Source organism: Pelodiscus sinensis, chromosome 31, assembly GCF_052426305.1.
Source record: "Pelodiscus sinensis isolate ZL-2025 chromosome 31, ASM5242630v1, whole genome shotgun sequence".
NCBI lineage: Eukaryota > Metazoa > Chordata > Testudines > Trionychidae > Pelodiscus > Pelodiscus sinensis.
The window spans coordinates 978,437-990,465 of NC_143082.1; the positions used below are offsets into that span (position 1 = coordinate 978,437).

The 12,029-nt window shown below is 69.0% G+C and overlaps 1 protein-coding gene across 1 annotated transcript in view; it reads right to left on the reverse strand.

The window, feature by feature from the left end:
- DNMT1 (DNA methyltransferase 1) overlaps positions 1–3,146 on the reverse strand; it is a 29,715-nt gene extending 26,569 nt beyond the window's left edge. The window contains exons 1-2 of the mRNA XM_089774861.1: positions 3,120–3,146; positions 2,844–3,007 (exon numbers count right to left, since the gene is read on the reverse strand). Of these exons, the coding sequence (XP_089630987.1) occupies positions 2,844–3,007; positions 3,120–3,146 (191 nt within the window). The remainder of the gene's footprint in view (positions 1–2,843; positions 3,008–3,119) is intronic.
- Between the last annotated feature and the right edge of the window lie 8,883 nt (positions 3,147–12,029).

Here is a 12,029-nt window from a genome sequence, read left to right on the forward strand (position 1 = left end):
TGTCCTAAACAGCAAACCACTGCTGCCCCCAAGCCTCGTGCCCCTGTGTTCTGAGCGGGTCTGGGGCTCTCCTCCACGTCCTGTCCTAAACAGCAAACCACTGCTGCCCCCAAGCCTCGCGCCCCTGTGTTCTGAGCGGGTCTGGGGCTCTCCTCCACGTCCTGTCCTAAACAGCAAACCACTGCTGCCCCCAAGCCTCGCACCCGTGTTCTGAGCGGGTCTGGGGCTCTCCTCCACGTCCTGTCCTAAACAGCAAACCACTGCTGCCCCCAAGCCTCGTGCCCGTGTTCTGAGCGGGTCTGGGGCTCTCCTCCACGTCCTGTCCTAAACGGCAAACCACTGCTGCCCCCAAGCCTCGCACCCGTGTTCTGAGCGGGTCTGGGGCTCTCCTCCATGTCCTGTCCTAAACGGCAAACCACTGCTGCCCCCAAGCCTCGTGCCCGTGTTCTGAGCGGGTCTGGGGCTCTCCTCCACGTCCTGTCCTAAACGGCAAACCACTGCTGCCCCCAAGCCTCGCACCCGTGTTCTGAGCGGGTCTGGGGCTCTCCTCCATGTCCTGTCCTAAACGGCAAACCACTGCTGCCCCCAAGCCTCGTGCCCGTGTTCTGAGCGGGTCTGGGGCTCTCCTCCACGTCCTGTCCTAAACGGCAAACCACTGCTGCCCCCAAGCCTCGCACCCGTGTTCTGAGCGGGTCTGGGGCTCTCCTCCATGTCCTGTCCTAAACGGCAAACCACTGCTGCCCCCAAGCCTCGTGCCCGTGTTCTGAGCGGGTCTGGGGCTCTCCTCCACGTCCTGTCCTAAACAGCAAACCACTGCTGCCCCCAAGCCTCGCACCCGTGTTCTGAGCGGGTCTGGGGCTCTCCTCCATGTCCTGTCCTAAACGGCAAACCACTGCTGCCCCCAAGCCTCGTGCCCCTGTGTTCTGAGCGGGTCTGGGGCTCTCCTCCACGTCCTGTCCTAAACGGCTGCGAGCGAGGCGGGAGGAAGACAAAGCAGCCCGTGCCACGCAGGGGTGGGGTGCAGCCCCTGCCTGGACCCACCCGTACTGGCTCTGGGGCTTGCGGCAGGACAAGGGGGGGGTCAGGGTCCGATAACTCCCAAGGATCCCCCCCACGCTCACCCCTGGGGCCGCAGGGCGCACCCCGAAGGAGGCTGACGTGGGAGCACCAGCCCCCAGCAGGGTGAACCCCCGGCCCATCTACAGCAGAGCAGAGCCCCACGGCCTGGGGGGCTGGACCCCAACAGGGAGCTCAGACGGGGGTCTCCATGAGGGGGGCAGCAGCGGGCCGGGGGCTCAGACGGGGTCACCCTCACGGGCTGGCAGCGGGGAGCCTGGGGGGGCAAGTGCGAGGGTCACACGGGGGTAAGTGGGGGAGGCTGCAGACTTGGGAGGACCAAAACTCAGGGGTAGGGCGAGGGACGGGGGAGGGGTTCTTGGGGGGACTGTCAGGCTCGTGGAGGGTGGCGGGAGGGGTCGCGGAGGGGGACAGGAGGGGTCGTGGTTGGCGGGGGGGAAACTGGTGGGGGGGTCGCGGCTTGCGGGGGGGACTCACGGGGGGCGGTTGGCGGGGGGCTCGCGAGGGGGGGGCGGTTGGCGGGGGGCGGACCCTCGGGTGGGGAGGTTGGCCCGGGGGGGCGGTTGGAGGGGGGGTCACTCACCGCCAGCGCAGCTCGGGCGACAGCAGCGGGGGGGGGGGGTGGTTGGCGCGGGGGGGCGGTTGGCGGGGGGCGGCTCGCGGGGGGAGGTTGGCGGGGGGGAGGTTGGCGGGGGGGCTCAAGGGGGGGCGGTTGGCGGGGGGCTCACGGGGGGAGCTCGCGGGGGGGGGGTTGGCCCGGGGGGGCGGTTGGCGGGGGGGGGGGGCGGTTGGCGGGGGGGGGGCGGTTGGGGCTCGCGGGGGGCGGTTGGCGGGGGGGGGGTTGGCCCGGGGGGGCGGTTGGGGCCCGGGGGGGGGCGGTTGGCGGGGCGGGGGGGGCTCGCGGGGGGGGGGTTGGCCCGGGGGGGGGGGGCGGTTGGCGGGGGGGGTTGGCCCGGGGGGGGGGGGTTGGGGGGGCGGGGGGGGGCTCGCGGGGGGGGCGGTTGGCACGGGGGGGCGGTTGGGGCCCGGGGGGGGCGGTTGGCGGGGCGGGGGGGGGGGCACGCGGGGGGGGTTGGCCCCGGGGGGGGGGGGCGGTTGGCGGGGCGGGGGGGGGTTGGCCCGGGGGGCGGTTGGGGCCCGGGGGGGGGCGGTGGGGCCCGGGGGGGGGTTGGCCCGGGGTGGCGGGGGGGCTCGCGGGGGGCGGGGCGGGGGGGGGGGGGTTGGCCCGGGTGGCGGGGGGGCTCGCGGGGGGGTTGGCCCGGGGGGCGGTTGGCGGGGGGGGGGTTGGCCCGGGTTGGCGGGGGGGGCTCGCGGGGGGGTTGGCCCGGGGGGCGGTTGGCGGGGGGGGGGGCGGTTGGGGCCGGGGGGGGGGGGTTGGGGCCCGGGGGGGGGGGGGGGGCGGTCGGGGGGGGGGGGGCCCGGGGGGGGTTGGCCCGGGGTGGCGGGGGGGGTTCGCGGGGGGGCGGTTGGCGGGGGGGGGTTGGCCCTGGTTGGCGGGGGGGGCTCGCGGGGGGGCGGTTGGCGGGGGGGGGGGGGTTGGCCCGGGTTGGCGGGGGGGGCTCGCGGGGGGGCGGTTGGCGGGGGGGGGGTTGGCCCGGGTTGGCGGGGGGGGCTCGCGGGGGGGCGGTTGGCGGGGGGGGGTTGGCCCGGGGGGGGCTCGCGGGGGGGCGGTTGGCGGGGGGGGGGGGCTCGCGGGGGGGCTCGCGGGGGGGCGGTTGGCGGGGGGGGGGGTTGGCCCGGGGGGGGCTCGCGGGGGGGTCACTCACCGCCGGCGCAGCTCGGGCGGCAGCGGCGCGGGGGGGGGGCGGCCCGGGCCGGCATCGGGGGCGCGGGCGGGAGCCGGGGCCGGAGACTGTTTCGCGCGGAAACCAGGCGCGGGGGGAGGGCGGGCGGTACCATTCGCGGGGGGAGGGTTGTACCATTCTGCGGGCTGGGAGATTCCATCGGCGGGGGGGACGTGGGACAAACCATGCGGGAGGGGAGCCGGGCCTTGCAAGGCGGGTACCAAAGAGAGCGGGGCGGATGGGATGTACCATGCTCACCCAGGGCAGAGGGGTGGGATGTACCATCCTCGACGGGGAATCAACATGAATGCGGCGAGTGACGGACGAGCCGAACCATCTCCACGGAACAGGGGAGATGGAATGTCACACGTGCACCCAGGGACGGGGGGGGGGGATAGGAAATCCTAATTGGGCAGGGGGATGGGAAGTGTGTAAAACGGGAGATACCATCTTGGGGGAGCATGGAACGTACCACATGGCCCTATACCAGAGCAGAGACCGTTGGGATGCATCATAGTGGGAGGTACCAAGTGCAGTTAGGGCAGAGGTGTGACAGTTGGCATGTACCATTTTTATAGGGAGGGTTGGAATGCACCACGGGAAAGGTAGTACAGGGGGAGCTGGATGTACCAACCTCAGGGAGGTTGGGTTGGGATGTACCAAGTGAGCAGGACCTTTGGGATGTACCATGAAGGTGGGAGGGTGGTACTGCTCTTCCAGGGTTCCCACACACCGGTCTGTGCCAGGCACTGGGCTGTTCCGCACATCAGGCTGTGCCACACATCGGGCTGTGCCACGCGCTGGGCTGTGCCACACATCAGGCTGTGCCACACATCGGGCTGTGCCACGCGCTGGGCTGTGCCACACATCGGGCTGTGCCACGCGCTGGGCTGTGCCACACATCGGGCTGTGCCACACATCAGGCTGTGCCACACATCGGGCTGTGCCACGCGCTGGACTGTGCCACACATCAGGCTGTGCCACACATCAGGCTGTGCCATGCGCTGGGCTGTGCCACACATCAGGCTGTGCCACGCGCTGGGCTGTGCCACACGCTGGGCTGTGCCACACATCAGGCTGTGCCACACATCGGGCTGTGCCACGTGCTGGGCTGTGCCACACATCAGGCTGTGCCACGCGCTGGGCTGTGCCACACGCTGGGCTGTGCCACACATCAGGCTGTGCCATGCGCTGGGCTGTGCCACACATCAGGCTGTGCCACGCGCTGGGCTGTGTCACACATCGGGCTGTGCCACGCGCTGGGCTGTGCCACACGCTGGGCTGTGCCACACATCAGGCTGTGCCACGCGCTGGGCTGTGCCACACATCAGGCTGTGCCACGCGCTGGGCTGTGCCACACATCAGGCTGTGCCACGCGCTGGGCTGTGCCACACATCGGGCTGTGCCACGCGCTGGACTGTGCCACACATCAGGCTGTGCCACACATCGGGCTGTGCCACGCGCTGGGCTGTGCCACACATCGGGCTGTGCCACGCGCTGGGCTGTGCCACACATCAGGCTGTGCCACACATCGGGCTGTGCCACGTGCTGGGCTGTGCCACACATCAGGCTGTGCCACGCGCTGGGCTGTGCCACACGCTGGGCTGTGCCACACATCAGGCTGTGCCATGCGCTGGGCTGTGCCACACATCAGGCTGTGCCACGCGCTGGGCTGTGTCACACATCGGGCTGTGCCACGCGCTGGGCTGTGCCACACGCTGGGCTGTGCCACACATCAGGCTGTGCCACGCGCTGGGCTGTGCCACACATCAGGCTGTGCCACGCGCTGGGCTGTGCCACACATCAGGCTGTGCCACACGCTGGGCTGTGCCACACATCAGGCTGTGCCACAGGCTGGGCTGTGCCACACATCAGGCTGTGCCACGCGCTGGGCTGTGCCACACATCAGGCTGTGCCACGCGCTGGGCTGTGCCATACATCAGGCTGTGCCACGTGCTGGGCTGTGCCACACACCGGGCTGTGCCACGCGCTGGGCTGTGCCACACATCGGGCTGTGCCACGCGCTGGGCTGTGCCACACATCAGGCTGTGCCACAGGCTGGGCTGTGCCACACATCAGGCTGTGCCACACGCTGGGCTGTGCCACACATCAGGCTGTGCCACAGGCTGGGCTGTGCCACACATCAGGCTGTGCCACGCGCTGGGCTGTGCCACACATCAGGCTGTGCCACGCGCTGGGCTGTGCCACACATCAGGCTGTGCCACGCACTGGGCTGTGCCACACACCGGGCTGTGCCACACGCTGGGCTGTGCCACACATTGGGCTGTGCCACACGCTGGGCTGTGCCACACACCGGGCTGTGCCACACGCTGGGCTGTGCCACACACCGGGCTGTGCTACGCGCTGGGCTGTGCCACACATCAGGCTGTGCCACACGCTGGGCTGTGCCACACACCAGGCTGTGCCACGTGCTGGGCTGTGCCACACATCAGGCTGTGCCACGCGCTGGGCTGTGCCACACATCAGGCTGTGCCACGCGCTGGGCTGTGCCACACATCAGGCTGTGCCACGCGCTGGGCTGTGCCACACATCAGGCTGTGCCACACACCGGGCTGTGCCACACACTGGGCTGTGCCACACACCGGGCTGTGCCACACGCTGGGCTGTGCCACACATCAGGCTGTGCCACACGCTGGGCTGTGCCACACATCGGGCTGTGCCACATGCTGGGCTGTGCCACACATCGGGCTGTGCCACAGGCTGGGCTGTGCCACACATCAGGCTGTGCCACGCGCTGGGCTGTGCCACACATCGGGCTGTGCCACGCGCTGGGCTGTGCCACACATCAGGCTGTGCCACGCGCTGGGCTGTGCCACACATCAGGCTGTGCCACGTGCTGGGCTGTGCCACACATCGGGCTGTGCCACAGGCTGGGCTGTGCCACACATCAGGTTGTGCCACACACTGGGCCTTTCGGGGGGAGGGGCGAACGCCTCTCAGTGCCCCCGTGGGATGAAGGCAGGTCCCAAAGGATTCATATGGCTGCTGAGAGGTCTCAGCAGGCCGGGAGACGTTCATTGTCCACGGCCAGTTCCTGAAGGGTGGGGGCATCGTGGCGAACGGATGAGGGGTGACGGGTGATGCCGCCAGGAAGAGCAGATAACATCTCCCCCCAGACACACTGCCCTGGGGGGGCACAAACCCCCCAAAGCAGCCAAGGGTGCGGGTGCCTGGGTGGCCTGCAGTGTGCGGCGTCCCCCCATGCAGGCAGCAGGTGGCGCTAGGTCACCTCTCCATTCACTAGCAACTGAGTTTTAGGGCAAAGGATTTTCCACCCCATCCCCGTCCTTGGAGCCCCCGCCCCACAGGGACAGCCCCAACTGCCTGAGCATCACGGCCACTTGTGGGGCTGAGGCTCCGTGGTACCAGCCGGGGCTGCTGCTTCGGGCGTCTCCAGCTCTCCCATCACCTGCACCAGCCTCGCCCAGGGTCCCGACTCTGGAGCCCAGCAGATAGCAGCCATGAGACGTCTTCCCCCGGGAGAGGCTCCCTCCAGTCCCTGCCCGGCTCGGGGGGGTCCTGCGCTGGGCCGCAGAGACGCCTCAAACCAGGCTCCTGCTGGAGACACTCTCTGCTTTCTGCTCAAGAGTCCAGGTGTTGCCCAAGCATCTTGAAGCGAAACGCCACCCTCCCCTGCCCTGGCACCGCTCCGGCCCAGGCCTCCATGGCACCACGCCCACCAGCCACTGCCCCCAGCCCACACAGGCCCCGCTGCCTTCCGGGGGCATCAGTGACGGGCACGCAGGAGGGTCCCACAGCGCTCGGCAGCTCCTCTCCCCCAGGGCCACCGCTCGGCCTGCGCAGCCCATGACCGGTGCCCCATGAGCACGAAGGGCCAGAAAGGGTCGAGAACAGCCCAGCCGGAGCCCACCGGGAGCAGGGACCCGGCTGGGGCGGGCAGGGCTCGGCTTCCGGCCTAGCAGAGTGGTTCTAATCAGGCTTTGACATGGCCTCCCCCCAGCCCCGGCTCCCATGGGCACAGCTGGCTGCCAAGGGGGCGCTGTCAGCCAGGGGCATCCAGCAGGGGGCAGGCCTGGGTGCAGGGCAGCCAGTGTGAGCTCGTCTACACTGGCCCCTTTTCCGAAAGGGGCATGTTAATTTCACAGGTCGTAATAGGGAAATCTGCGGGGGATTTAAATATCCCCCGCGGCATTTAAATAAAAATGTCCGCCGCTTTTTTCCGGCTTTTAGAAAAGCCGGAAAAGAGCGTCTACACTGGCCCTGATCCTCCAGAAAAAAGCCCTTTTCCAGAGGATCTTATTCCTACTTCAAAGTAGGAATAAGAGATTAACATGCCTTTCGGAAAAGGGGCCAGTGTAGACGTAGCCTGTGTGTGTTAACGAGGTGGCTAACGGAGCGGAGCATTTGCTCATTGACGTCGTGGGGGGCAGGGCTGGAATGGAAACGCCTGGAGAGCCGGGCTGAGGGCACTGCTGAGTCGAGGCAGGTGGGGGGGTGACGTGGGGGGGGCTGTCTGCTCTGTGACCCGGGGTCCCCCTGTGCTGGTCTGGGATTCCTTCTGACTCCCCCACCTGTGGATTGGCCCAGACACCCAGGCTCAGCAGGGGCAGAGAACAAGGGTCTCGTTCCCCCCCACCCCCACTGGCCCTTCCTGGGGAGAGACAAAGGGGGGGAGACGGCCCCTGGCTGGGGGGCAGGGCCTGGGAGCTGGACAGGGTCTGGCTGGGAAACAGGAAGGGAAGAGACTAGGCTGAGGGTCCGGGGGGGGGGACCCTGCCCCGAGGGGTCTGAGGCGCCCTGACTCCTGTGGCCACGTCCCGTCTGTGCTGGGCTGTGCCCTGGAGCAGCAATGACCCCCCTGTTCCACGGGCCGGCGGAGCCTGTTCTGGCTGCTCCGGGATCGGGGGGAACCCGACACGCCGTCGCAGGGGGCACTGCTGAGACGGGGCAGGTGGGGGGGACCACTGTGACAGGCAGAGCAGGGGGACACTGCTCCGACGGGGGGGTCCCAAACCGCCATGGGGAGGCAGCCGCCCGAGGGGCTAGTGTGAGGCAGGGGCGTCGGCAGGGGCGTCACACGGCGGGGGGGTAGTTGTCCTGCGCTGCACGGCCCCTCGGGAGCCCGGGCCAGGTCTGGGCACCGCCCGTTAGGAAGGCCGGGGACACGCGGGAGACCCCGGACCGAGCGCAGGGTGCGCAGACCGGAGCCGCGAGGAGCCTGCCAGCCCCGGCCTGTGGGGCGGAGAAGAGACGCCGGGAGGGGTGCTGGGAACAGCCGTCCACGGGCGGGGTCAGGTTCTCCAGGGGCTGAATGGGCTGCAGGGGAGGGGAAGGGGAGACGCTAGGGGAACGGCTGGAGCTCAGGGCCGTGCCGCTCTGGGCCAGGCCAGGGAGTCCCTGCCCCGGGGGGTCGCCAGGACAGGCCTGGCAAAGCGGAGCCGGGCGCAACGGGCCCTGCCTGGCAGGTCTCCAACACCTCCTCCCGCAGCGCCCCCCACGCGCCACGCGGGGCTGCCCCTGGCCACCAAAGGCGACGCCAGATCACTGCTGCACCCATAGGTGGGGGTGTTGGCCCCAGAAATGGTATAAAAGGGGCCATGTGGGGTGTTGAATAGAAGCTCACTGTCGGCTAATCCTCCGTACGCTAGTCGTGTGGTTGTATAATGTCTGTGTGTGGAGTCAGGGATCTGTAATCTGTGTGGAGACTGAATATGTCTCTGCATGTGGTTGAGCATTGGGCAGAGCCCGGCCTGTGGACATGCTAATCAGCGAGGCCCTGTGGGACAATGGCACTCAATGGGCCAAGGACACACCTAAAGAACGAGGGCTGACACCTGAGGGCTGCCAGCAGGGAACACAGGGATAGGCCGCTGGCCAGGTGACCTGCTGCAGCCAGGAAGAGACCAGGAAGGAGGGATAAAGAGGCCACGTGGTCGACTCCACCTTGGTACTCAGCTCAGCACTTCATCCCAGAGGCAGCACTGCAGGGATCGAAGAGCCGGAAAGACCTGTGGACCCATCCTGACCGTAGGATGCGCAACAAGGACTTTTAAACCAGCAGCTGCGACATCTCTGCTAGAGCCTGCATCGAGGACTGGGAGATTCGATGCATGTAATGTAGGATCCTTTACAACCTCACTCTCATGCTTTTCTTTCTTGTGGTAATAAACCTTTAGTTGGTAGATGCTAAAGGATTGGCCCAGCGTGATTGGTGGGTAAGGTCCAGAGGGTAAATTGACCAGGGATCTGTGGCTGGTTTCCTGGAACCGGACAGAACTTGTTCGGGGGAGGTGGGATTGGGTGCTAGGACCCCCCACCTGCGTATGAGGCCCGGGGCCATCTGGGGCACGGATATTGCTGGGGTGTCGGAGGGGTTTTGCGTGGGAGGCTTCAGGCAGGCAGCTGAAGTGCTCTGTGGGACTGGTTTGTGGCCTGTTTGGGAAGGTCACCAGTCTGGGGGCTGTAAGGAGCCCCGGATTTGAGCAATTCAACCTGAGCGGACGCCCTCAGCTGTGCCCAGATTGGCCCGGTCCGTCACACCCACCCCAGGCCACAACCCCTCCCAGACCCACCCTCCTGCATCCTGCCCCACGTCACAACCCTTCCCAGACGCTGTAACACCCCCCCCCCCGGCCCCAGGTCACAACCCTGTCCTCCATTAAGAGCATGGTCGAGCATGGCCTTGACCACCCATCGAGTTCTTGCCAAGGCCCTATCAAAATGTTGCCCACCCTGCCTTTCCCTCCAGCGTCCCCAGGGCACGGAGCCCCCCAAACCTGGGGGGCTACAAACCGGGGGGCTGCAAACCGGTTCCCGGCCCGAATTCTTTCTCCTTCCCCCCATCGGCACTTACACCCGCTGCTCCCTTCCCAGCCCCGGGTCCCGCTTGGCCCTCCAGTGCGCTGTGTGCACTCAGCAGAGCTGGGCTCTGCGTCTCCCGCTTCCTGGGGCTTGGGGATGACTCATTTTCCAGGCACGTCGCCCTCGCAGGCCTGATTCACCCGAGGGGGGCGCCCCAGCCCTGCTCTGCCCTGGGGAGCTAGCGGGGGAGGGGGGGTTTCCAGGAGTGGGGCAAGGCTCAGGCAACAGTTAGACATTGACCCAGTGCAGCAGACGAGTGACAGCTGGAATGAGGAGCAGCTCGCGATTTCCTGGAACCGCGCGGCGGGGTGGGGTGGGGGCGGGGGCGCTGCCAAGGCCTCCGTGCTCTTAAGCGAGTCCAGACACCAGCCAGCTGCACTGCTGGAGCGAGAGGCCCCGACCACTTCCCCTCGGGGAGTCGCTCTGCACACGTGCTGCTGGCTCTCGGATGTGGTTAGGGGGCAGGAGACTTAAGGCTGCTCTGCCGGGCCCACGCATCCAGCAGCCCTGATTTCCAGGGGCCAGGAGCGGCCTGGCTCCCAGAACGTAGCCTGCTGGGCCCTGGCCCCCGAGGGAGCCGGAAGGCGGACGTGCAGGGGATCAGGCACCTAGCTACCTAGGAGAGTTAGGAACTTGCCTAGCTCTGAGGCTCTGGGACTAGGGGGGCCACTGCAGCGTGAGAGGCTGCAAAACCCGTCTCCGTGACTCCAGGGGAGACAAACTCAAGGAACCCTCAGTTCCTCCGCCACCCCGGCCGGCCTGCGACCGCGCGGCTTCTGCATTTCAGAGCGCGGAACGTAAAGCGATGCCCTGTCCCCGTCAGGAGCGCAAGGCAGCCCTTGCCCTGGGGGGCTGGAGAGCCCAGGCAGCAGGAGCTGGGCCCCACGCCCGGGAGCAGCTGCGCCCAGACGGTGTCACCTCCGGCACGGGGGCGCTCAGCGACTGTCTGCCTTGCGAGGCGCCGGCGTCCGGGGGCCTGGCTGGGGACAGGAGGCCGCACAGCCCCAGGGAGGAGGGAGGCAGGCCAGACACATGCGGGACACGTACGGCGCTGCAGGAACACTCCCCCCCCAGCAGGGCCCAGCGTGGGGGGGCAGGGAGCCCTAGCAAGGGGCAAGCTGAGAATAGCCCCCAGCTGCCGAAGCGCCCGGGTTTCCGCAGCCCTGGGCCCGGCTGTGGTTGGCTGGCAGGGGCTCAGCCCCAAGGGGCGAGTGTTTGGGATGGCTCATGCCCCGCAGGCTTGGCCCCCGCCCCCCACCCCCGCAGATCGGTATCTCTGCAGCATCCGCTGCACACAGGATGCTGGCTCAGCAGCTTCCAAAGCGCGGTGAGTTGCAGGACGAGTTGCTCTCGGTGCTCCTCACAAGCCCCAGCTGCTCGCCTGCCCCCCCAGGCTAGGCCCTGAGTCAGCACTGGGGCAGCCCCATACCCAAGTGGCCCAGGGAAGGCAGCATGGCCTAGGGGGCTGGGAGTCAGGACAGCTGGGTGCGCCCTGGCCCAGTCCCTCTTGGCACTTCTCCTCCACCCGGGGGCTCTGGAGCAGGGACCACGCCGCGCCCGGCCCCGCTGCCACCACACAGCCAGCTCTCCCCTCTGGCCAGACTCCCCCGTGCCGGCTGGCCTGCGGGCAGGGGCATCCCCCAGGCAGCGGGAGCGACGGGGCTGGCAGAGAGCAGGGTCCCTGCGCCGGCCCAGCTGCACCCCCAGCCCAGCGGGTCCCCAAGGCGTCAGCAGGAAGCGAGGGTGGGAACGTCCTGCTCTGAGAAAGCAAAGTTCGGACTCGCAGCCAAGAGCCCAGGCAGCGGGTCACGGCCCGGACACGCGGCCCCGCCCCCCCCAGGCCGGCCCCACCCCCCCGCCACGCAGCTCCGCCCCCCCAGGCCGGCCCCACCCCGCCCGCCACGCGGCTCCGCCCCCCAGGCCTGTCACTGCCCGGCCACGCGGCCCCCCCCCCAGGCCTGTCACTGCCCAGCCACGCGGCCCCCCCCCCCCCCCAGGCCGGTCACTGCCCGGCCACGCGGCCCCCCTCCAGGCCAGTCACAGCCCCCCCCCAGGCCGGTCATGGCCCCGCCCCCCCGGCCCCCTCCCCCAGGCCGGTCACAGCCCCGCCCCCCCAGGCCGGCCCCGCCCCCCCCAGGCCAGTCACGGCCCTGACCACGCAGCCCCGCGCCCCCCAGGCCGGTTACGGCCCCCGGCAACGCAGCTCCGTTCCCCCAGGCCAGCCCTCCCGCCCGCTGCTCAGTGCCGGGGCAGGGCCCAGCGCGTGGGCCGGTTCCAGTCCCTCGCCGGGGCCGGTGCCGGCAGCACTCACACAGGCAGCAGCGC